The 25,842-nt window shown below is 37.2% G+C and overlaps 1 protein-coding gene across 1 annotated transcript; it reads right to left on the bottom strand.

Annotated features, from left to right (window-relative positions):
* Positions 1 to 16,954: 16,954 nt before the first annotated feature.
* Positions 16,955 to 18,202, bottom strand: LOC149160476 (uncharacterized). The gene has a single exon (XM_089434620.1). The coding sequence runs from the start codon at positions 18,200 to 18,202 to the stop codon at positions 16,955 to 16,957; it is 1,248 nt and encodes a 415-aa protein (XP_089290746.1).
* Between the last annotated feature and the right edge of the window lie 7,640 nt (positions 18,203 to 25,842).

The raw sequence follows: 25,842 nt of genomic DNA on the forward strand, positions 1-25,842 counted from the left end.
TAAGTAAATTAAGTTACAACAGCTATGATGTTATGTAAAAAAAAATGATCTCTTTGAAAAATGTTTTGGGAGTAGTGACAAGACATGAATTTTCAAATGGAAATCAATTCTTCATTTCTTCTATTATGAATCCGTTGGGTAATGAGTTGGATGAAATTCTTTTGCTTTATTAAAATTTCTTTCAAAAATCACTCATCCATAAATTGACCTTCTTTATTTTTCCAAGACCTGCAAAAAACGAGTATCTACATGCATTAAAACATTAAATCATGGAGAAAGAGAGGTGCGCGGGCTACCCTAATCCAAGAATTATGCAAAAAAAACTAACAAGTAGCTACTCTGTAGAACAAATCCACAGAGAAAATAACAAAGTAAAATTTATTTGTTACCTGCGGGAGAGCAGTGGCCAATCATGCTAACCTGCAGTGTTTTAATCATAACTTCTTTGTTTTTCGTCAAAATTGAGTGATTCCAAAGCCAAATGAGAGCTAATTCAAAGGTTTATCTCCAGTAGAAATAGGTTTTAAATATTCAATGATATGATATGTCAATTTTAGTTAGAACAACCTGCATAACAGAGTCATTTTCGATTACGCAGCTTAGACCAACAGCTGATATTTCAAACGTAACTTTTTATTTTGATGTCAGATTCAAATGATTCAAATTGGAAATGAAAATGGATTCATTTATTTATCTCCAATAGAAACAGGTTTTGAAGACAAGAAGAATTGATAAATCAAATACTGTAAAGAACAGCTGGAAAGGCAGAGTTTTAAGAGTGCTGATTTACGATAGATAGTCAGTATTTTGATCATAACTTTCCCATACGATATCGAAAATGAGTGATTCAAATTGAATTGAAAACTAGTATTATAGGGTAATCTACCATAGAAACAGGTTTTAGAAATTCATTCATTTAGGCCTCCAAAACTTGACTGTCCCAACTCTGTTCCTGAGTTGCCCGCTAGACACCCTGTCAATGTTTTAGTTCTAACTTTTTCATTTCAAATCCAAATTGAGTGATTCAAATTGGGTTGGAAAGTAGACATCAAGGGCTAATTAGGATAGAAACAGGTTTTAAAAATATTCCCTTTTGGTCCCTCAAAACATGACTGTCCCGACTGTTTTTGCAAAAATTCCATCAAGCCCACAAGCCAAAAAAATATGATATTGAAGCATTTTTTCAAATTGGTGATAAAAGTGAATATGAGTGTTTGTAGAACTATTATTTCCATTATAATTCATCTACATACACAAATGAATTAAAAAATTATCACCAATGTTGATTTGCATAACATATTGCAACAAAAAACAACTAATTTTACATAAAACAACAAAATGCATTTATTTATTCCCTTATTTATTTTATTTTCTACACTAACCTATTTTGATTTGAAAAATGAATATGACTACGTATATGAGTACTTCCAGTGGAGCCATTTTCGAAATAAGGCTTCACGTATACACATACCCAAATTTGAAAAATGCATATTAATGAAAATTAGGGTATGAGAAGCCAACTTCCCTTGAAAAAATGGTATCAAAAATTGTTGAAGCATAGAGTGATGTTGCAAACAAATGATGGAGTGAAACGAATCTTCAATGTATCTGTTACTTTCTTGATTTCTCATATCCATCAGATCATGAAGTTCTTGAGCTTTTAAAATAGCTTGTTGATACATACTATAAGAAACCTCATTTTCTTCCATAGCTTCTACAATTTTTGAATTTAAAACATTCTGAATCTCATTGTAAGTTTTCTCTAATGGCGCATGTGAGATAGAATGGGTGGTAAGGGTGGGTAAATTTTGCAGTTCAACATTGTAAGCATGTTGTACTGGTTTATTATGGTGAGGGTGTGGAATTAGTTGAGCAGGAAAATGTGTAAAGAATGGAGCATTGTGATGATGTGGTTGATTGGATTGAGTGGATGAATTTGGTATGCAAGCAGGATGTTGTGGAAGAGCTGGTGAAAAATATGGAGAATACGTTTGTGGTACAAGATGAGGGAGAGTAGTCATTTCATCATAAGATGAACCATGCCAAACTTGTAAACAAGATTGGTGGTGGTTATATTGAAATTGACATGGCTGCCCTAACACGTTAGTATTCCATAATGGATTATGCAAATAAGAGAATGAAGAGGAAGTTCTTTGAACCATACCTACTGACCTTGTTGCAGCTTCGCCATCTCTTTGATATGACACTTCCAAATTAGATAAGGAAGAACAACCATCTATGGTATGCTCCTTTCGGTCATGAGGGCAAAACACTTCATCAAATTATTGATTTTTCTGAACCTGCAAAGCATCCAATTTTGAATTTAGAGAGCTAATAAAATCAACTTTAAAATTTTCAAATAAAGCATTGATTTCAGCTCTTATGTCTCCTATTCTTGTAGCATACTTGGAAAAGAAAGAATAAACATCTCTAGAATTCTTACCAGCCTTGAATATTCCTCTTGAATACCTTATGCACAAGTCACAAACATCATCATATGATAACTGAAAAACATCACCTTTTCTTATCAAATTTAAGAGTTTTTAAAATTCATCTTTGATTCTTCTAAGAAGGAGTGTTTTTAAGATCTCTTTCTCCAAATGCTTATGCTTTGATTTTTGAGGGTTGTATTGAAATCGATCTACATAGTCGTCCAAACTTTCATCCTCCCCTTGTATCATACCGAAAATATCTTCATTGAATTTGCAATAGTCTTGGTACTTCTTCAAGAATATGTTTTTCATGTCCTCCCATGATTGGATGCAATTCCCACCTAGCCTCATGAACCATCGGAGAGCTGCTCCTTTTAGAGTAAGAGGAAACACTTTCAATCTTTGATCATTAGTACAATAATCATATCCTCTACAAAGTATTTCGAACTCAAATAAGAATGTATCTGGATCTTCATTTGCTAAGCCATGAAAATTTGGTAGAGATGGGGGAATTATGTGCATTTGTGTCACTCCTCCTAGATCTTTGATAGGAAATTCAAAAGTAGAAACGTGAGCCATTTCTTACCATAATATAAGATGTTTTTCATGTGTTTCTTAGAGGCTCCTTCAAATGTTCCTGTCAATTAGTTAGTGAAATGGATGGTGCTTACATCAACACTTGAGTGAAATCATGTGATTCGTTTTTAAAAATTTCTATCTTTTTCTAGTCATTCACACAAAAATTCAAACATCTATTTCTACCCAAAAAAATTAACAAAGCTGCCGGAAAGCGGGCGGGGGAGCAAGGTTGTTACATGCTCTGTACGCAGGTTCTTACCTTCCGTTTTTAATACCCAATTCTCTCCTAGCAGGCACTCATCAGATTCACACTACTCTTTAGAAATGGCTACAATCTCCCCGACAACGGCACCAAAATGTCGAGTGATAAAAAGGTGTCTTTTTAACTCCTAATTATCTTCACATTAATTATCAACCCAGGGACGAATTTTTATTTCAAGAGTGTACTCAGTCTGAGGCGGCTATTTACTCAAGAGTAATGTTTTGCAGTATAGTGCTTAAAATCCAAAAGTAAATGAATGTTTGAAAAAGAAATCTAACAATAACATAAACTCAAATGCTCTGAAATCCAACTATTCACTCAGTAAACATCAATTGAGGATACAGTAGCAATAAATCATTCCTCTAGAGATTGATGCAATTGAAAAGGCACTCAAAAGAAAGATCATCAAACTGGGAACTAGACAGCATATGTCAATGTTCACTACAGTCTCAGACCTTTTGCACACCAAAGCAAAGATAATGAGAATAGCAAGAAATGGAACATCGTCTACTTCTATAAATAGGATTGAACAGCAAAACTCTATCCTTGTTTAACTGATATAAATTAAATCAAGCATAAATAAGATCCACAATCTAATAACTTAGGCAGCGATAGCCAATGCCTTTTACAATTGTTGATCTCTCACACCATACTAAAGCAATAAATTGAAAATGATAGATCAATAATGCTACTAACAGAAATGGAATAAACACGCTTGCTGTCATAACATTTAAAAGGCAAAAACAAATCCTTGCGGAAAAGGAACAACAACTAAATCTATTGGAAAACTAAACAACAAAGCTAATGAAATAGAAATACGCAGCAACTGCAAATGTAATTGAATCAGAACCTTAACCTAGCAACATGAACATTAATCGCAGTTATTGAAGCAACAACAATTGCAGTTATAATTGAATAATAAAATAATTGACAACAATTGCAATTACAAATAAATAACAATTAAATGAACCACAATCTTAATCAGACAGTGCAGAATTATATTAGAATTAAGAGCAAGACAATTCAAGTTATGATTAATAATTTTGTCACTACGCAATCCAATTATGATTTCACAATTCTGCAAAATGTTCATAAACAAAAGATTGCTGAATAACACAATTTGAAGAAATGAGAAGGAAACTAAACCATCACACGGCAGAAATCGGAAAGATAAAATACAGCAGCAGCGTACTCCACCAGAGGCTGGGCGCTTAGCTGCCAGCGGATGCTGCTGGGCTACTTCAAATGAAAAGAATTAACAACAACTCCCAAATCAGGTATTAATCATTAAATGGTAAAATCATTACAACAGTAGCAGCTTTGAGACTTACAGCCTGAAACAATCCTTTCTTCCTCCTATCCTATCATGAATTCTTAATTCTAAATCCTCAATTCCATCATTTTTCCATCCCCAAATCATCCCCATCTCTGATCTCTGTTTTCATTTAAATAGAGAGAGATCAGAGAGAAGTTACAATAAAGATAAGTACAACATAATTTCTATTACAAAATTAGATTGTTTCCAACCAATTGATCAATAAGAAGATATATTTCCATCCATCTTTCAATAAGAGCAAGACAAGTTTGGCTTTGCAGCTGAGATTTGGAAAACGACCACACAACGAATCTGAGAAAATTGTGCTCAAAGAACCTTGTGTTTCTCTCAATACAAGCTGAATTTGGGCAAATTGTTCTTCAATAAAGTTAGTTTGGTCCGTTCTGGACAAAACCCATGTTCTAGATTTTCCAGATTCATCTTCATTTGCTCATAATCTCAACCGCAAAACTGTCACTTCTTATTCCAATGCATTTCTAAGTTGGCACTTTCAATGATCAAATCTTCAATCTGGAAATTATCTTGGAGGCTAAAAATGGTGAATAATGTTATAACCAATTTATTAAAATTTCATTGATAAAATCATGCATAATCATCAATTTATTAGAAATAAAGGAGAATAAATAATATTTTTACATAAGAGCATAAATCATTGTAAAATAGAATTATATGATAAATTATGATAAATGATGTGATGAAGAATGGTAGAAATGGGTGGAATAAGCTTTCAACAGTAACAATAATAATGGTATATTAATGACCCAACACTAGTATACTCATCATTTGTCATAGAAACCACCTTTAGCTCATAAAAATCCTTAGCTCCATCACCATAATATCTCTCTGGCAAGTGATTCTTCTTGAAGAGCCTCTCAACCTCATCCAAAATCAAGTCATCCTCCCAAATACCCTTTAAATTCTTTACATCCTCCCACCAGATATCCTCTTTCTCTTTAAGGATGAAAGTGGTTATCTTAGCTTTCATTTTCTCTAAATAGCTATGCAATATGAAGAATTTCTTCATCCCAAGCAACCATGCCTATGCATCTTTTGGCTTCTTCATCTCTCCATCAAATATAGGAGGCTTCACCTTCTTGAACTCCTCATGTAAATACTCCCTCCTCCTATAAGGATGCTAGCGGTGACGACTGTAATGATGTCTCCTGTATGAGGAACTAGAATGATTCACATACATACTAGTCTTCCTATCAGGTATATCTAGTGATCTACCACCTTTGACTATGTCCCCTCTATCCAATTTGTATCCAAACCAAGATCTTCTACCATAGGGTCCATTATTTTTCTATTCCTACCGTTAACTGATTCTCATTTTTCCTTGTTTCTGGAACTTTGACAAGATTTGAAGGATTGTTGCACTAACCTCTACCTGCTACTCCTAAGCCATTGCAAGTCTTTCTTGAGCCTCAACCAACTTTTCATCATCTTCTTTGAAACTTTTGATCTCTACCCTCAAGCTCCCTAATGTATCTGCTATACCAAGAGAATACTCTTCTCCTCATTGCCAAACTGATCTGTAGGAAGTGTCACATGAAATGTAGTCTATCATTTTGCTTGTCATCATGAATTCTCTTCTTCTTATAGTATACCATGTCAGATAACCAAATCCATACCTTAGTGATGTTCAAGGGAGGCTTATCTCATTTGCAATATCATTCCACATTAGCATGTACATGTATAATCATAAGCATATACATATAACAACATAACAACATCATGCATGAACATATCAACTATATACCATAACCTAATGCATGACAACCATAACCTTGACAACATCGTACTTACCCAAAGAGAGTGAAACCACACTTTGATACCACCTTGTGGTATCAAATATGACCCAAAGAGAGCACAACCTATTATGATACCCCTCTATAATGATGTCACCTCTCACATCTACCCACTTTTCACTGGCTTACTCGGGGTAAACATGAGATGAAGGGCTACTGTGATAAGACTCAACCTCCTAGATGACCATAAAGAAATGGAGTCGACACAACTAGACCCTACAAACTTCCCTTAGGTGCCACAGGACCCCCATGAGTAACCCAACCCCTCCAGGTGTTCAATCCCATAGACAACTCACCTTTTACCTGACCTAGAGCCTCAGTCACTCCCTTTCCAAGGCCTCCATGTGACTATGGGTTCCTAGTTTCTCCCATAGGCTTGCATCAATGTGCATGTGCCTTTTTCTGCCAGTGTTGAGTTAATGACTGTGAAAATTAACGCTATTTTCCAGGGCTGGGGCTTAGCCTCTTTCCATAAAGCTATGAAAATTCCACAACTCATAAAATACATGAAGAAAATGCTTGTAAAACAAAAACTAGAACTAGGACTTGACCTGGCCATCCCCAACTGAGATTGACATTATGTCAAACACTTGGTAAATATGAAACCTACAGATAATGAATGCAATTCTGAACATAACAGTATAAAAACTCATATGAGGTTTAACAAGAAGGGTCTCTACCTTCTCACATTACCTATCATAAAATCAATTAGGTCTTGCATTCATTATTCATTTAGTTACAAGTAAAAACATGAATAGAGCAATGACTAAGATTTGTTATATAACCATGCTTATAACCATCATATAACTAGATAAATAACAATAAGAGGACAACCATTAAAGCCACATAATAACCAATACAGTTCCTTACCAAAAGCAAGAGAAACTTAGGTTTTATTAACTATAGGCAATTACCAACTAGTTTTGAGACTTCCACGTTCCACTTGATCATAGATTGGCTGAGCCAAATCTCTCTTCAACTAATCACCCCCGTGCCATATTCCAAGCATGAATGTGGGTTCTCATGGGATAAACCAATCAAAAGATAGCCAAGGGAATCCAGAGGTTAAATGACCTCCACCCTCTCCATATCATGATCACACCTAAACTGGTGTCCAGATCACAAAACTGAACCGAGCTTGGATGTCTCATAATTTATTCACCATCCTTAAGGAATTTCTGTGTCTCTACCCTCAGGATTTACCATGTATCCAACCATTACTAGTCAAGGGATTCCTAGGCCTTTGGTAATTTTCCTGAGACCACCTCACCCAGGATTCTGAAACCATATCGCAATCCAAAGCTCAAACTCAGAACAATACCATCACACCATGGCTATCTAGAAATGGAAAGGTGAGGCTAAAATCCACTCCCATATCCTGGAAAAATCCATGCCAATGAAAACAAAATAACCACATACCAACATGCACATACCATGCATGTCAAAACCAGCTAGGAAATCTCACATGTAATCTGTTACCTGCAAGTATTCCTGTTGAATATGCTTGATCCCTACCTTCCTTTTCTTTCCTTGCCCTTCTTTTCTTTTCCTTTCCTTTTCTTTCTTTTCCTTTCCTGTCCTTGCTTGCTTACTTTCTTTATCCTCTTGGTGCTTTCTCCTCTTTGAGACAAATTCTAGCACTAAACTGATAAAAGGCTACCAACTAATGCTTTGAGGTCTTTTTGTTGATGAGGACTCTAAGTCCTTGGATAAAGAAATATTCTACCAAAATAGTGCCCTCCAAAGGTCCCACAAGAAATGCTCTACGAAAATATAGATCTTCAAAGGTCCCACTTGGCCACAACCCCAGCTTCGGCTCTGAGATCATTTATCCACCCATCAACCACACTTGTGCAATTTTTAAATAAGATGTCAAAAAATGCAGGGCACCTCTTGTAAAGCGCTGCTCTACGATGTCTATTAGGAGAAAGAAACAATTATTGTTGAGATGTGGCGAGGGAGACCAGGATGGTGTATTGTGATCCATAAATAATCGATTTGCATGATGATCACCATTGTAGATGACAGGTGACCGATTTAGAAGATAGTATGAATAATGTCCACTTAAATCAATCTCTACGTTAGAGGGACAAATTAGACAATGCATAAAATAGTATTGAGGAATTTACAGAACGACGAGAGTAAATGCAAGTAATGCATGCGCCCTCGTTAAGACATTCAATTAGAGATATTATTGTACTTTCTTTGGAGATAATATTGATATAAGGAAATGTAAACACTTAGTTTTTCTGAGTCTAATAAAGGGAAGTACTATATTTGAAAAGCGTATGGTCCTCGAGAGTAGAAAACACTTAGTTTTGTAGAGTCTAGGACAAAGTCATTCTATATTTAAAACGTACTTGAGTTTAGCTTGGCAAAATTTATAATCCAATGTTGAATAAGAGGCATTCAAAGAAAATAAAAATGGATTATGCAAAGATGAGGGAGAACTACATGCGGGGTAATAATAATTTTTATATTGTTAATGACGATATAATGGTGAGGAGGAGGTAGCCATTTGTGACACATTTTACAGGGTGTTAGTCCTGCAGTGGAGAATTTTTGGAAGGAGATGGAGAGGGCCTTGAAATTTTTAGATTATGAGGTGCTAAAAAACTGTGGCTTCGGACATGATAATATCTAGTCTTCCCATGTAAACCTTGTTCAATCATATTATTTCCCATGGCCCAAAATCTGTAATTTTTTCTGCTTTATTTTTATAGTTTTGTAGGTAATATGATAGTCCCCATCATTTTATAGGGAATGAATACTATATTATATAAGAAATGATGCACATCAATGAAATATATGATTGTATGCGCCGATTTATCTAAGGTCAAGGTTGTTTTTATTTTTGAATAATTGTCTTTGCGTTCTACCCCCTGTGCTGGTTATGTTTATTTTGATGAGTGTATGCCCAAAATCAATTATTATGGATGATGTTACATTGATGGATGTATGGCGTAATTCAAACATTATGAATGATTTTCTAGTAGTCAGGATTATCTATCCTTGGAATCAATCTCCGACTACCTTCTTGATCGACTGCCCCACCTCATTACCCACCATCCCCCTACCTTTCATCATTCGAATGTCGACCCGACAACCTCAAACCATTTCTCTAAGAACCTCCTCCACCTTCCCCAGCTCTTCAGTTCCTTGATCGAATGCTTATCAGTTTATTGAAGAAAATCCAAAGTTATAAAGACAAAATGCATTGTATCGCCAATTTGGAGGTCCGTTCGATAGATTCCCCATTTTTGAGTGCCCATAGCTGGTTACAATAGGAATTATTTCAATAGGCTAACGTTAAAATCGAGCTAGAAGATCGGTAATTAGCATTCTTGGAGATTTTCAACATGTTAGAATGTCTCAACATGGTAGTGAGTCTATTGTACAAACATATTTCAACTTGCTAGACTGGCTTCACAATCACAATAATAAATTTGTACACAAATTTTTGGTCAGAGCATTCTAGTTATTTTATTTTCTGGATCTATATTTACGCAGTAAGGCGTTTCCCTTTGAAATCAACAGCCCTAGCTGCTACCGTGGCGTTTCCCTTTGAAATCAACAGCCCTGGCTGCTACCGTGTGCAATTGTCCACCCTCGATTCTCGATGTTAGACGATAGAACTATCTTCTACCGTCGGATTAATATGTTCAGACAGTTACTAATTCCCAAGCTCCGAAGTGACTACGCGGCGACAGTTACTAACTCCCAAGCTCCGAAGTGACTACGCGGCGAAGATTGATACCTGCAGGCGGTTAGGAACATTGATATCATTGCGTCTACGTGGCAAAGATTGATACCTGCAGGAAGTTAGTAACACTGATATCATTTTCTCTGCATTCCACTATGTTGGAAAGCGGTTTCACTGGACACGACAGGCATTGGGAGCGAGGGATTGAGCGAGACGGTTTCCATGGTCGTCCTGAATGTCTGCAATCACTACTTTCGCTCCATTCTCCACGAACGACTTGGCGCTCGCCTCTCGGATTCCGCTGGCGCCTCCTGTGACCACAACAACCCTTCCCTGCAACCTGCAAATTACCAGCACACTGATTAGAATATATCCATTTGTTAAAGATGAAGGAAGGAATAGCCTCATATTATCTACCGCCTGTGGACTGTGGACTCTCTCACTCACTGCTACCAACCCACTACTCTACTCACTTTTGGTTACAGAGCTTAAAGTGGGTATCATTGCCTGCAACTAGTAGGCCACCAAATCTGTTCCCCATTTTTTATTACCGGCCAAAAAGTGTCTTCGTTGGGACGTTGACGATGGCAAGGGCAGTATGCATTCAGTGCATTTTATGTTGTTTTTTCTTTTCTAAAATTTATATTGCTGACAGTGCACTGGGACAACTTAATTTGACTGCCTGTTCCATAATTGAGTGTAGTGATAGCAGTCATTGTGAAAGCATGATACACTTTGAACGTTTCTTGAAAAAATGGCCGACCGACTAGAAAGCTGTTTTGGTCTTCTCTGAACCGAATCTTTGTTTGTTACACGCTCCCTTCCACGTTATATATATATATATATATATATATATATATATCCCTTCTCGCCTCTCGGATTCCGCTGGCGCCTCCTGTGACCACAACAACCCTTCCCTGCAACCTGCAAATTACCAGCACACTGATTAGAATATATCCATTTGTTAAAGATGAAGGAAGGAATAGCCTCATATTATCTGCCGCCTGTGGACTGTGGACTCTCTCACTCACTGCTACCAACCCACTACTCTACTCACTTTTGGTTACAGAGCTTAAAGTGGGTATCATTGCCTACAACTAGTAGGCCACCAAATCTGTTCCCCATTTTTTATTACCGGCCAAAAAGTGTCTTCATTGGGACGTTGACGATGGCAAGGGCAGTATGCATTCAGTGCATTTTATGTTGTTTTTTCTTTTCTAAAATTTTATATTGCTGACAGTGCACCGGGACAGCTTAATTTGACTGCCTGTTCCATAATTGAGTGCAGTGATAGCAGTCGTTGTGAAAGCATGATACACTTTGAACGTTTCTTGAAAAAATGGCTGACCGACCAGAAAGCTGTTTCGGTCTTCTCTGAACCGAATCTTTGTTTGTTACACGCTCCCTTCCAGGTTATATATATATATATATATATATAACGTGGAAGGGATATATGAGTGGAGTGATAACACTCGTTGTGAAAGCATGATACACTTTGAACGTTTCTTGAAAAAATGGCCGACCGACCAGAAAGCTGTTTCGGTCTTCTCTGAACCGAATCTTTGTTTGTTACACACTCCCTTCCACGTTATATATATATATATGCGAGCGCGCAGAGAGATATCAAGTAGAATGGTGTGTCTAGCCAGTCAAGATTGTAATTGGATATAATCTTGGATTTATTTCAATTTATCAAGTTCAGTAATGGAAAGCCAAGGTTTTGGATCAACAATATACGTGTGATTTGTTGTCACAAATTTTATTATACTCGAAGATATGACTTTTTATCATGTTGAGATTTTTCTAATGTTTGGGATGTGTCTTTTTATGTGCTTATATCATGATTTTTCATTATTCGTTTATTTATATATTTATATATATATATATATATATTACATTTGTTATGGTTGAGGGTATTTATGTCACCCTTGAACACCTTGTATCATTTGGTATCCTCCTTCACGCTTGCAAATCCCAATAATCGGTTACTTATCTTGACAAAAGAGTACTCTGGAACGAGCCCATGCTTTAGTTGTGGGATCAACATTAGACATAAGCAAGAACCATGCAACACTGTGCTTCGATTTAAGTTTTTATATCTCATGTGATATAGATAATTTATTTTCTTCTCTTGTTTTAAATTTTTTAAAACGTTACTTGATATAGATAATTTATTTTCTTCTCTTCTTTTAAATTTTTTAAAACGTTAACCTATATGGTACTACAGAAAACCTATATGGTACTACAGAAAACGTTGTAGCTCTTCAAATTATTGAGTTTTAGTGCGTTAATTCATTAATCCTTGGTTATTTTCCTTTTCCATTTTGGTTACAAAATTTGGAAAATTGTTTAAATTAGGAATATTAATTTATTAAAATGGTATAATAGGTAATAAATCTAAAATGTGTTTAAAAGAAGTGAAATTCAAATAGATAATTTCAATAATTTAATTTACTGTAGTGGTTGTTTTTATTATAGATTTTAGAATATTGAAATTGTTAGCCCAATAAAATTTAAATAAAATTAATCTCTATAAAAATGAAAATTGGTAATCTAACACAATTGAATTAGAAAAAATATTTAATTTACTGTGGTGGTTGTTTTTATTATAGATTTTAGAATATGGAAATTGTTTTTTTTTTATATATATTAAAAAAAGATGGAGGAGAATTGTTTTTTTTTTTTTTTTATATTCAAAAAAAGATGGGGGAGACTTAGCTCCGAGTTTACAAAAGATGAAGTCACAGTAGAAGCTTGTGACTGTATTTCAATGTGGCAATACACATAAATTCCTTTGCTGTTCGCTTGTAAGTTCCTAGAGCAGGGATAGATTCTTATGAATTGAGACAAAAACAAGCTGGTTTTACAGAACATCTAGTCAATGATGATATGGCTGATATGACAGGCGTTGGAGGCCTCAGGATGGTTGTCTACTGCTGCAGCTCTGGCGCTGGAGGAGCTAGCGCTTGGTCCATTTGTGCTGTTGATCTTGTCCACCATGAACCTGAGGATCTCAACTGACTATTGAATATGAGCACAGGTGTTGGAGAGGGCGTTGAATTGTTCCTGTAGTGAAGAAACACGATGAAGAAACAGATTAAGATCAGCTTCGTATTTAGCTGTGATTATCCTTGTGGTAGCATCGATTTTTTCATCTAACAGGCGTTGGTGAGTTCTGACTTGCTCGAGCTCGGCTTGGAGGTCCCTGCAATGTAAGCAGTCTTCACTTCAGTCCATGTGGAAGGCTTAAGCTCTCGCTTGAAGCAGCTTGGGAAGGAGGCACGCTCTTACAGCTGTAAAATGGATGAAGACAGCACAGAGAGGGCTAACAGCCTGAGGATCAGGCGCTAAAACAGAAACGAAAAATCCGCAGCAGTGAATAACAAGAGGAAAAAAGGAACAAGGAACTTGGAAATCTGAATTGGAGAGAGGGAAGCAGACCAAGGGAATCCTGAGAGAAAAATCGGGGCTCGGCTGATCCATAAAGAAGGAGGCAAGGGCATGAGAGCGGAGGGGAGGCGCACTGTGAAAATGAGGGCGGAGAACGCTGAAATATATAGCGGAAAAACAGACCTGCACAGAGGACCAAATCACAAGGAGGGGGCATGGGCAATCACGTGATCCGCTATTTGAAATCCGATTTGCTGTTTCAAAGTCGTCATGAGTGAGATTATATTGCATAGATAGAGATTTGCTGTAGGAGGCATCGAATATGAGGTCGATTTGATCAGAGTCCTTGGTGGCAGAGGCGCAGTTCATTGGAGGAGGGTGAAATGGGGCAAACATGTGAGTCAGGGGATTTGGGTCAATCATGAGAATCAGGGAATGAATTGGTGCAGACTTGCGCGATTGCATTGGAGGTAACCTTTTTCCCGAGAGCATGCCTGACTAGCTCTCTTATCCGCTTCTTGGTTGTTGGAGCGCAGGACATGGAAGAAATGGTACTCCCAATCCTGTGACAGCAGATTTTTGCACCGACCGATGATTTGATGGAGAAAAATATTGGAAGCTTGTCTTTTGTTGTTCATTAAGCTGATTATTATGGCCGAGTGGCCAAAAATGAGGGCTTTGCTAATCCCGTGTTTCTGAAGCTGTAAAAGTCCTTGGTAAAGTCCCAGAGCTTCAGCTCTGTTGTTGGTTAGATTACCCAAACCCCATTCAAAGGAAGACACAGGTGCTCCTGTAGGATCGAATATAATGCCCCCTGCGCTGGCTGCCCCCGGGTTAGATTTAGATGCTCCGTCAAAGAATAAAGAATGAGATTTCTTTGAAAGGAGCCATTTGCTAAATTCATCTTTTGTGAGGCAGATTTTCCATTCAGGATTGTCAACTCTGCTTCTGATCTTACTGATCTTTGTTGTTGACATGCTGCTGGTTCTGTCTATAAGGTTCCCAATAAAATTTCGCTCCTCTGCCCAAAGGCTGACTGGATCGATTTTCTTTTTTATTTTAGAGGCTATAGTTTCTGAAGCAAGGCTTGAGGTTTTGATGAGAATGTGCCTGATGGTTGTTGTTTTGTCTCGGAAGATCCTATTATTTCGAGTGATCCATATGCACCACAGAAGGGCAAAAGGAGTGGCGTTCCAGACTCTTTTAGCTGGGTTTTGCTTCATTGGTTGCCAAGGATAATTTCTCCTCCAGTTATTTAAGGCTTCATCAATAGAGTGTTGGGGATTCCAAATTGGGGGAGCAGAGGGAACGATGTTGTTCCAGCATGAGGCTGCGAAGAGACAAGAAATAAATAAGTGTTGTATGGATTCCTCCGCAATTTGACAGTTGGGACACCTAGAAGGTCCGGCGATGCCTCTTTTCCTAAGGTTCTCTGCAGTTAGAAGCTTACCATGCAGAAGTGTCCACATGAAAAATTTGATTTTTGGGATTACTTTAGGTCTTTTTAAGATCTTCCAGTGAGCCCAGACAGCAGTGGGGTGTTCCATGTTATTCAGATAGTTGTATCCTGCTTTGATGGAACAATTTTCTCCTGAAGGGTCCCAAAGAAACTCATCTTTTTCACCTTTAATGGTGGGTGAAATACTGTGCAGATAATTGCATAAGGAATCAAAGCTTTCTTTGAGATGGTGGGGTATAGGAGGAAATTCCCATCGAAACCAGGTATTAGATGATACTTTCCATTGTGAGATTTAACTCAGGTTATATATTCCTTTACTTTACAGATAATGAATAATAGGTCCCATACCTGGAAGATTGCTTATGGAAGGGTTCCCCATGATTCTGTCTGAGCCAAGGTTCACCGTTTCACCTCCTTTTGGCACTTTAGAAACATTTGGCGCCATGAATGCAATGGCTTTTTTACACAGTTTCCATATCTTTGTACAGTGTCTGTTGGGTATCTCTGATGTAAGAATATGTAGTCTTACTAATTTAGATATTTTGTTTCTAGGACTTTTTTCCACTATGCACTTTGGCTGTCCATAAGTCTCCAAATCAGTTTCCCACCAAATGCTAAGTTCATAAGAGATGGGGACCTAATGCTGAGACCTCCATTCTCTGGACTTTGGATGACCTGTTTCCAATTAACTAGGTTGTACTTTTTCTTTTCATTCTTGCCCCCTTGCCATAGAAAGAATCTGAGGATGTTGTCCATTTTTCGGTGGAATGATGTTGGAGCTTGGCCCAAAGAGAATTGATATAAGGGAAGGGAGGAGAGACCTGATTTTAAAAGAACCTGTCGTCCAGCTGGGTTGAGCCACAAGGTTCCCCATCTTTGTACTTTCCATTTCAGTTTTTCAAGTGTTAAATCCCAGACTTTAGTCTTTGCTTTCCCTATGGTTACTGGCATTCCCAGGTAGCTAAAACAGTCCCAATTTAACTTGCAGGGGACACCAAAAATGTTGGCAATACTATGTATTGTTTGGGTTGAAGCATTCCATCCATAAATACAACTTTTAAGATGATTTATTTGGCCTCCGGAGTATCTCATAAATTTGTCGAGCAGGGACTTGAATCTTCTTGCAATAATGGTGGTCGCCCCCCCTAACAGAACGGTGTCATCGGCAAATTGGGAGTGGTTTATATTTTTGATGCCTTCTTCAAACTTGATGCCTGTAATGAGTCTTGATTGCCTCTTTTGATCGAGGGCACTGCTGAATGATTCTGCCATAAGGATAAAGTGATAAGGGGATAAGGCGCAACCTTGTCTTAATCCCCTTGAAGACTGGAAGGAGGGACCAGGTCTTCCGTTGATGAGGGGAGCGATCCAAGGTCCAGATATGCAAGCTCTTATGACATTGATGAGGAGAGGTGAGAAGCCCATCTTTTGAAGAACAGCAAATAAAAAAGAATGCCTTACCTTGTCAAAGGCATTGGCCAAAACTAGTTTTAGGATGAAGCCTTTCTCGTTCCTTGCATGGCTTGAGCGTATGGCCTCTTCAACTAAAAGAATAGAGTCTGCAATTTGTCTATTAGCCATAAAACCTCCTTGGTTTTCGGATATAAGCATCGAGAGAAGGGGTTTGAGCTGAGAGGCTCTGATTTTAGTGAAAATTTTGTAAGATGAATTGCACAAAGATATAGGTCTGGAACGAGAGAAATTGGATGGGCGATTCTCCTTGGGAATAAGAGCCAAATGGGTAGAATTTGTGTATCCACCAATTTTTCCTTTTTTTTTGGATCCACTTGATGTATTTGATGAGGTCCTTCTTTATCTGTTCCTAGTAGTCCCTATAAAAACATATTGGGAATCCATCTGGCCCAGGTGCCTTGTTGGGCTAGAGACTCCAGATTGCTTCAATGATTTCTTCCTCTTTTATTTCTGTTGTCAGGTTTTTGTTCAGATCCTCTGTGACTTTGGGATGCAAATGCTGTAGCAAGTCATCATAGGATTCTTCCTCCTAAAAGATCCTTAAAATGTTCTGTGGCTGCTTCTTTGATCTCTGTTTGCTCCACATGTTGATTCCCTGCGCTATCCATGATGGTAGTTATTGTGTTTCTGACTTGTCTTGCAGTGGCTTGTTTGTGGAAGAAGGAGGTATTCTTGTCTCCACTTTCTAGCCATATTTGCCTTGATTTGATGCGCCACTTTTCTTCCTCCTGCCTTTTAATTTTGCTCAATTTATTGTACAACTCTTCTTCTTGGATTTTTTCATTTTGACAGTATCCCTTTTGCTCTATTGTACATTGAAGTTCAGCAATTTGTAGTTTTAGCTCATGCTTTTCTTTTTCAAGCTCCTTATAGTATGATTTAGCCCAATGCCTAAGCGCTTTTTGCACATTCTTTAATTTGTTCTCCCATATGTAGCCTGGGGAACCTTCAATATGCTGTCTCCAGGTTTGCTGGATGATATTTCGAGCATCTTGCTGATCGCTCCATATATGAATGAATTTAAAAGGAAGCGGACCAAGGGCGCAGCGATTATCCAATGCGAGAGTGATCGAATAGTGGTCTGATACAGCAAAGGGTAAAAGAGCAGAGTTTACTGATGAGAAGGTTGATAGGAAGGAGATATTGACCAAGAATCGATCCAATCTCTCCATGATATTATGGCCGCCCAACCTTCGATTGCTCCATGTAAACTTGCGATTTTTTGGAGCTATATCTATTAAATCACCATTGTGCATTATGTTTTCCATTTGGCTCCTGAAAGGATCTGGCTGAAAATTCCCTCCACGCTTTTCATTAGCATGCAAAATTAAGTTGAAGTCGCCGCCTACTATGATGTTCCTATTCTCTTCTTCCAAAATGTGGTTGCTAAGAGTTTCCCAGCAGGTTTCTTTATCCTTGTAATGGTTGGGTACATATACATTGAAGATGATTATCTGCTGGTTGCTAATATTATTTTGCAGAACAGTTTTTATCCAATGCTGGTCGATTGTCTCAACTTCACTGTGCCAATCATTTTGATTCCAGATGGTGGTAATTCCTCCCGAAGCTCCTCTAGCTTCGCATATGCTTCCTTTGTAATCTTTATACTTCCCAATGGTCTTGTTGATTTCTGATTCTCTTTGTTTTGTTTCTTGAAGTAGAACGATGGATGGTTTCTCTTGCGCTATGAGATATTTTAGAGCATTGATTTTGGAGGGGTGCCCAAGTCCCCTGCTGTTCCAAGAAATAACTTTAATCATTTCAGACATGTGGTTCGAGGAGGTGCTCTGCCTCCCTTGTCTCTGCTTGCTACTTCTTGATCTTTTATGCCCTGTATATAAGACTCTATTGGATTCTGCAGACCAAGGGCTATGTCTTTCTGTGCGTTTTCATCCCTGTGCTGCTTTGATGTCTTTCTCCCCGGCTTCTCTTGGTCATCAAGGGAAGATCCCTGATCTTTGGAGTTACTTCGGGTGATTCTAGGGGGAATGGGTTCAATTAAGAGGGGAGGAAGGGCTGTCATAGAGTGAGGGGAAGAGGGTTGTTCAGGAGGGTTTGAAGGAGAAGGGTCATCTTCAGGGAGGGACAAAACATGGAAGGGGTTGGAGGATGGAGGCGAATGAAGAGATTTTCCACCATGAGGAGGGGGAGGCGAATGATGGGAAGGGGAAGGCAGAGGAGATGGAGGAGGAGATGGAATAGGGGTAGAGGTTTTAAGAGAGGAGGGGTCGGGTTCATTAGGTAAAGAGGAGTTGGGGGCTGATTTTTTCCTTTTAACTACTTCCCATTGCCGTTCTTGAGAATTATTATCCACATTAACGATCTTAGTACAACGATTAGCAAAGTGACCATACTCGTGACATACCTTGCATTTGAAGGGGATCTGCTCGTAATCAAGCTGTTGTATGTGCGACCATTCATCAACTTTGATCTTGATGGCTTCTAGAAGTCCTCTCCCCAGGTCAACCTCGACGCAGATACGGGCACATGCTTGCATGTTATCTCTTGGCTCGCTTCTATCAATATATTTTCCGACTGCATTTCCTATGGCTCGCATAGATTCATCTCCCCAGCAGTTTAATGGGAGATGGGGGAGACGCACCCAAACAGGGACCGCATTAGGGATATCAAGCTCTAGATCAAAGTTTGGCATCCACTTATTTAAGTACAAACCTCTGGAGTCCATAAAATATGGCCCATTGCGAAAAATCAGATCCTTGTCATTCTTCATCTCAAAGTGGAAGGTGAAGTAACCCTTCCCACATAATCTAATAGCAATTTTCCCCTGAATTTTATCCGCCCAGTTTCTTTCCACCCACCTCTGAACAGTTTTAGGTGAGGGCCAAAGACCAGTGAATTGCCCTATCAAACCCTTTTCGGTCACTGCGCCAATCATTTTGATTCCAGATGGTGGTAATTCCTCCCGAAGCTCCTCTAGCTTCGCATATGCTTCCTTTGTAATCTTTATACTTCCTAATGATCTTGTTGATTTCTTATTCTCTTTGTTTTGTTTCCTGAAGTAGAACGATGGATGGTTTCTCTTGCGCTATGAGATCTTTTAGAGCATTGATTTTGGAGGGGTGCCCAAGTCCCCTGCTGTTCCAAGAAAGAATTTTAATCATTTCAGACCTGTGGTTCGGGGAGGTGCTCTGCCTCCCTTGTCTCTGCTTGCTACTTCTTGATCTTTTATGCCCTGTATATAAGACTCTATTGGATTCTGCAGACCAAGGGCTATGTCTTTCTATGTGTTTTCATCCCTGTGCTGCTTTGATGTCTTTCTCCCCGGCTTCTTTTGGCCATCAAGGGAAGATCCCTGATATTTGGAGTTACTTCGGGTGATTCTAGGGGGAATGGGTTCAATTAAGAGGGGAGGAAGGGCTGTCATAGAGTGAGGGGAAGAGGGTTGTTCAGGAGGGTTTGAAGGAGAAGGGTCATCTTCAAGGAGGGACAGAACATGGAAGGGGTTGGAGGATGGAGGCGAATGAAGAGATTTTACACCATGAGGAGGGGGAGGCGAATGATGGGAAGGGGAAGGCAGAGGAGATGGAGGAGGAGATGGAATAGGGGCAGAGGTTTTAAGAGAGGAGGGGTCGGGTTCATTAGGTAAAGAGGAGTTGGGGGCTGATTTTTCCTTTTAACTACTTCCCATTGCTGTTCTTGAGAATTATTATCCACATTAATGATTTTAGTACAACGATTAGCAAAGTGACCATACTCGTGACATACCTTGCATTTGAAGGGGATCTACTCGTAATCAAGCTGTTGTATGTGCGACAATTCATCAACTTTGATCTTGATGGCTTCTGGAAGTCCTTTGCCCAGGTCAACCTTGATGCAGATACGGGCACATGCCTGCATGTTGTCTCTTGGCTCGCTTCTGTCAATATATTTTCCGACTGCATTTCCTATGGCTCACATAGATTCATCTCACCAACAGTTTAATGGGAAATGGGGGAGACGCACCCAAATAGGGACCGCATTAGGGATATCAAGCTCTGGATCAAAGTCTGGCGTTCACTTATTTAAGTACAGACCTTTGGAGTCCATAAAATATGGCCCATTGCGAAAAATCAGATCCTTGTCATTCTTCGTCTCGAAGTGGAAGGTGAAGTAACCCTTCCCACAGAATCTAATAGCAATTTTCCCCTGAATTTTATCCGCCCAGTGTCTTTCCACCCACCTCTAAATAGTTTTAGGTGAGGGCCAAAGACCAGCGAATTGCCCTATCAAACCCTTTTCGGCCAAAGCAAGAGCAGCCATTCTAGGCAGAGCAGGAGGAAGGGAAACCTCTTATAATCCTTCTATTTTTTTTACGAATTTGGAAATGGCAGGTCGAGTTCGTGAGGCGGCAAGGAGTTAACCAGAGCTGAAAAAGCCCACTGCTGAGCAACCTCCGGAGGGGCCATCTGAATGGAGAGGATCGCGAACCAGAGGGCTAATGGCGGCAGGCCTGCGCGCGCACGCTAGGGTTCTCAGAGCTCCGTCGTCGAATCTTTTAGAACAGAATATGGAAATTGTTAGCCCAATAAAATTGAAATAAAATTAATCTCTATAAAAGTGAAAATTGGTAATCTAACATAATTGAATTAGAAAAAATATTAATAAAAACGTTTGAAGGGCATCTTGTTTACATATTTTATTGAATGGCATCTTGTTTACATATTTTACGTTTGAATGGCATCTTGTTTACATATTTTACATGTGATTTATTCTTCAAAAATTATGTCTTACGGCGTTTCCTTTGCAACATCTGTTACAATTGCTAGTTTATCAAAATCAGTGAGTCACAATGGAAATCAATGAATATAACTAGTATAGATTCATCTTAAGTAGGGATATAATTTTTAAACATATTCATTTTTTTAAAATAATGTATATTTAGAACAAGTGTCAACTGAATTGAAGGATGGAAAAACTTACACATCACCCATACTGGGCTGTAGATTAAGCCTCTAGGCACAAAAATAATAAAAAAAGATAAATAAATGAAAGAGTTAAAAAAATATTTTAAACTTGTTAGCCTTTAGAATACTAGATTTGTCAGAAATACTCATAATTTATGATTTTTTCAATATTTGATTTGTAAGAAATACTTCTTAACTTATCATATATCATCTCTCTCCTTCCGAGTTATGTGATCGATACTATATTTTGAAACATATATTTGCTGATTTAAATTGTACAATCACTATCAAACAAAAGATCAGAGTGGATAGTATATAAGCATCCATTATCGAAATCACATTTGGCGATCATTACTTATGATATTTAGTCGATCATTCAAACATGAAACGTGAAGCATGCATCGTAATATCCACATACATTATTGTGTGTTTCTCTTTGAAGAATTACTTGTTATTTAATAAAATCATATCATTGTTTTGTTTAATAAAATCATTTTCTCATTGCATTGGTTAGTCAATAGACTTTGAAAGGGTTGCTTTGAATTTGAAACTAAGATATAAGAGCAATCAGACTTACCGGTTTAATAAATTTAAAATCCTTTTGAAACTTCAGGAAAGGAAAATAGTGGAGATGATGTTCTGATATCCAATTCATAGATCTATCTATCCCTTTTATAGATCATAGAGTTCGAGCAGATATCACTCTCCCTATGATTGTGGTTTGGTAATAAGCATAGTTAGAACTCACATATAACATATTCATTAAAACCATTTTTGATTAGTTGGTAACAAGCTACCAACTTTTTTTATCTTCTTCCATTCTGGTCAATATGATATTAGAAGCTAGTGAAATCTATTTTGGAAAACAGAAAGCTTGACATGGGCTCGTGGATCTCAAATTTGTTGTAGAGAATGAGATTGGACAAGATGATACTAAATTTGGATCTAGTACCAGATCTGGTTGAGTTTATCGAAACCAATCCTAAGGATTCCCAATGCATAAGATTTCCTCCATTTGTACTTGCCACATACTAATTTGTACTTGCCACATACTAATTGCAAGTAAGTCTTTGGATTCCTGCTGGAAGTGCCGATCAACAATGGATTTTTGCTCTGTCGATTCCTGGTTGAAGCATCTAAGAGTTATGCATCTAAATTTTGAGTTTTTTGTATTTTACAATGTTTGAATGCATGTTAATACCATTAATTCCAATTTCACAAATCGAAGTTTCAAAGACATATTTCTTCGGTGTAACAAAATATCATATGTTGAGAGATGTTGTTTTATTGTTTGCAAATTATGTAGAATATCTTCAGAAAATTAAGATGCTTTAGATGATAAGTACCTTTATTAATAGAATGGACTATGCCTTAATTCATTAAATGCAATAAGTGGGATCTATTCAATCTAACTTTACCTAGATTTGCACATAGCATCATCTATTGAGATATTGAGATATGAGACATCACTGTGTGCAAATTATTTGTAATGTTTGATTTACAAAACTTGGGTTTAATGATATGAATTTCAAGTAAGAAGGCATGGAGGGGTTTGATTTTTTCAATTTCAATTTTATGGACATAATACCTGTTTTGCAGGGGAGAAAATTTGGATATGGTGTTATTATTTTTCAATTTTTTGGATGATAATTATTGTATCGGTTTGTAGCGAAATGATATCTAGCAAGCCCTACTTTTTCAACGTACATTTTCTTATAATTGTATCAAATGAAGCTATCATAGGACACAATATGATAACACTATGTTATTTTTGACATGGTTTAATCTTTGAGCAATTTACAGTATGTGCCTATCAGAGAAATGGACATGTTAGATTCTAATCATCTGCATTTGTACATTTGGTTTTATATTTTTCATCATTGCATACAAAATTTAGAACAAACTAGTAGCGAAATACCTCGTATCAACAATTATAAAAGTGTGGTGAATCACCAAGGAAGAGAAGACTGCAACAGTTTTCATAGGAGAGTCCTTTGGAATTTTTAATCATTTAGTCTCCCTTTGTGAACTAACATGTAGAAAAACCTCTTGTTGATGGCCATTACACAGAGGGAAGGAAATCAATAAACATTTGACTCAGCTCATAGAATGGAGAATCATTGAACAAAGTGTATCTGATTCATTTCAAATTGGATTTTAAAAGCATAACGTAAATGAATGGATTGTTATTTTTAAATTGTGATATTTTTATTTTTATTCATGATCTTAGAATATTAATCAACTATTTGATTTTATTTGAAATTCAAATTTTAAAAGTAAACCTAGAAGAGGTCTACTATTTAACTTTACTCGTATCCTTCATATTCCAAAATCAACAATCTACCCTCACTCAAATTTACATGAATAATCCCATCTCTTCAAACTGTTGAAAACCCACCTCTTACCAACAACTTCCATGAGTGCCAATGGAAAATCCAGTAGGAAACACACCATCCTATCTCTTAACTCAGAATGGTCCCTTTATGTTAGGAACTTGCTTGATAAGATATAAATGGTTTCTAGTCTTTGCAATTTACAAATGTGTTGTGTGTTGTATGAGTTATAGTTGATTTGTTGTACGAGTTATAGTTGAGAGTGTAGATCCTAGCAATAGTGATGATGGACAAGAGGAAAATAAAGACAAAGCCATTGATATATGCACATTAGGATAATATTGTTGTTTCTAATGGTGATAATGATGTGTTGAGTGTGCCTGGAGTGGTTACGGAAAATTTGTTGAAGTTACCAATGGAGATGACATAGAAAATAAAAGTGTTGTTGAGCTTGTTGAAGACCAACTTTCATGAGGGCTCCTTCCAAGGTTTAAACTGGGTATAGTAGTGTATATTGTGGAAGCCCCCCTCACTAAATTGTTTAACTTCAATTTTTTTGAGAATTATCCTATGCCTTTGTAAAATTTATGATCAAGGTACTCGTATGGAATATTAATTATAAAATTGCATTCTTCCTTTTATTGGGAAATTCATATGAAGCCAAAATACATTTGTAAGAACCACTCAAGTTTTCTCTAAATTGATTTTCTATGGCAGTGAGCCATTAAGAGAATTCATTGAAGAACATACAATAAGTAATAATCATTAATTTCCAATATTATCTAGTAAAGTATCATTAGAATTCCATTAAGGATAGTGGAATATTGAATTTATCTTTCAGGGATGTAAGAATACATTTTAATAAGTTGCAATGAGAAGCATTCTCGTTGTGCATTCTTGTTGTTATTGGAAGAAGTGAATGTGTGGTTATGTTGTTTATTAGAGGTAGTTGTCTAATTTTAACATTTCAGTTCTAGTAAGGAATAAAAGTATATTTGTGGCTATTTTGTTTATTTGTGAGTAGTTGGCTATTTTTGACATCTGAATTCTCTTAGGAATTAATATAAAACATTATTTTATCATTTGTTGTGGAAAATTTCTCATAATTTTGTCTAAAGATGACTTCACCATTATGTATTTTTACATGAACATTTAATTATCCACTAAGATAATATTTTGAGATTTTTTTTAAGGATATGACAAAGCCATTTTGCATTCTTGTGTAAAGATTCATTGATTCTCTCCCTTTTTTTGAATAAAATGTATACTTTAGAATTTTTCAATATATATTTTTTGCTAGAAAAAACCTAAATGAAAACTAATAGCTCGACCACTATAAACAAATGAATGCATATGTAAATTTTAATATACAAATTAGCAATTGATTGTCCATTAAAAGTTGGGCTCTATGTCCTACAAGAAGAAATTAAGAGTCTCTTGGAATTGGAGATTGGAAGCTTAATTTTGATGGGGCCTCAAAAAATAGAAACAGCGAAGGTAGGTATTGGTGCAACAATAGGTGGGGGTGGGGGTGGGGAGGGGGGGGAGGGGACACAAAGACATTGTAAAAGTTTTCCACTATGAAGGATCTCATTTAGCATCTAAAACTAAGCTTGAATTTGATGGACTAACTACCAAATAATATCAAAGTTGGATTTGATGGATTGACTAGGGGATTTTATTCTTGCAAAACTCTAAGACTTCCATAACATTGTAACAGAAGGTACTCAAATCAGAACAGTAAGGATGGATAGAAAAGATAGATCAACGACTTCAGAATTAGCCTCTTCGAGAGGGCAACCTCCTTGACATTACTCAAATGAAAAAGTCTTGGATGATACAAATGAAAAAACATCTTTTATATATATAGGAGTCTAAGGGGTCACAATATAATCAAAGGTGACATAACAATAATAATATAAGGGCACAACAATGGGTCAAATGGTTGCCTCTGGCTGAATGGTGGTACAACACTTCCTTCCATACTATAGCAAAAATGACCCCATTTATGGAACTTTATGGATATCACCCACCATCTATCACATCATATTTAAGAGAAAATTCTAATGTTCAAGCAATGGAAGATCACATCGAGCATCAACAACAAGTTCTCCAACTCTTAAAGGATAACCTAACTTTGGCACATAATAGAATGAAACAACA

The sequence above is a fragment of the Pinus tabuliformis genome, chromosome 5_2 (assembly GCF_031772625.1).
Source record: "Pinus tabuliformis cultivar Carrire ecotype Pingquan chromosome 5_2, CPIR1, whole genome shotgun sequence".
In the NCBI taxonomy this organism is placed as follows: domain Eukaryota; kingdom Viridiplantae; phylum Streptophyta; class Pinopsida; order Pinales; family Pinaceae; genus Pinus; species Pinus tabuliformis.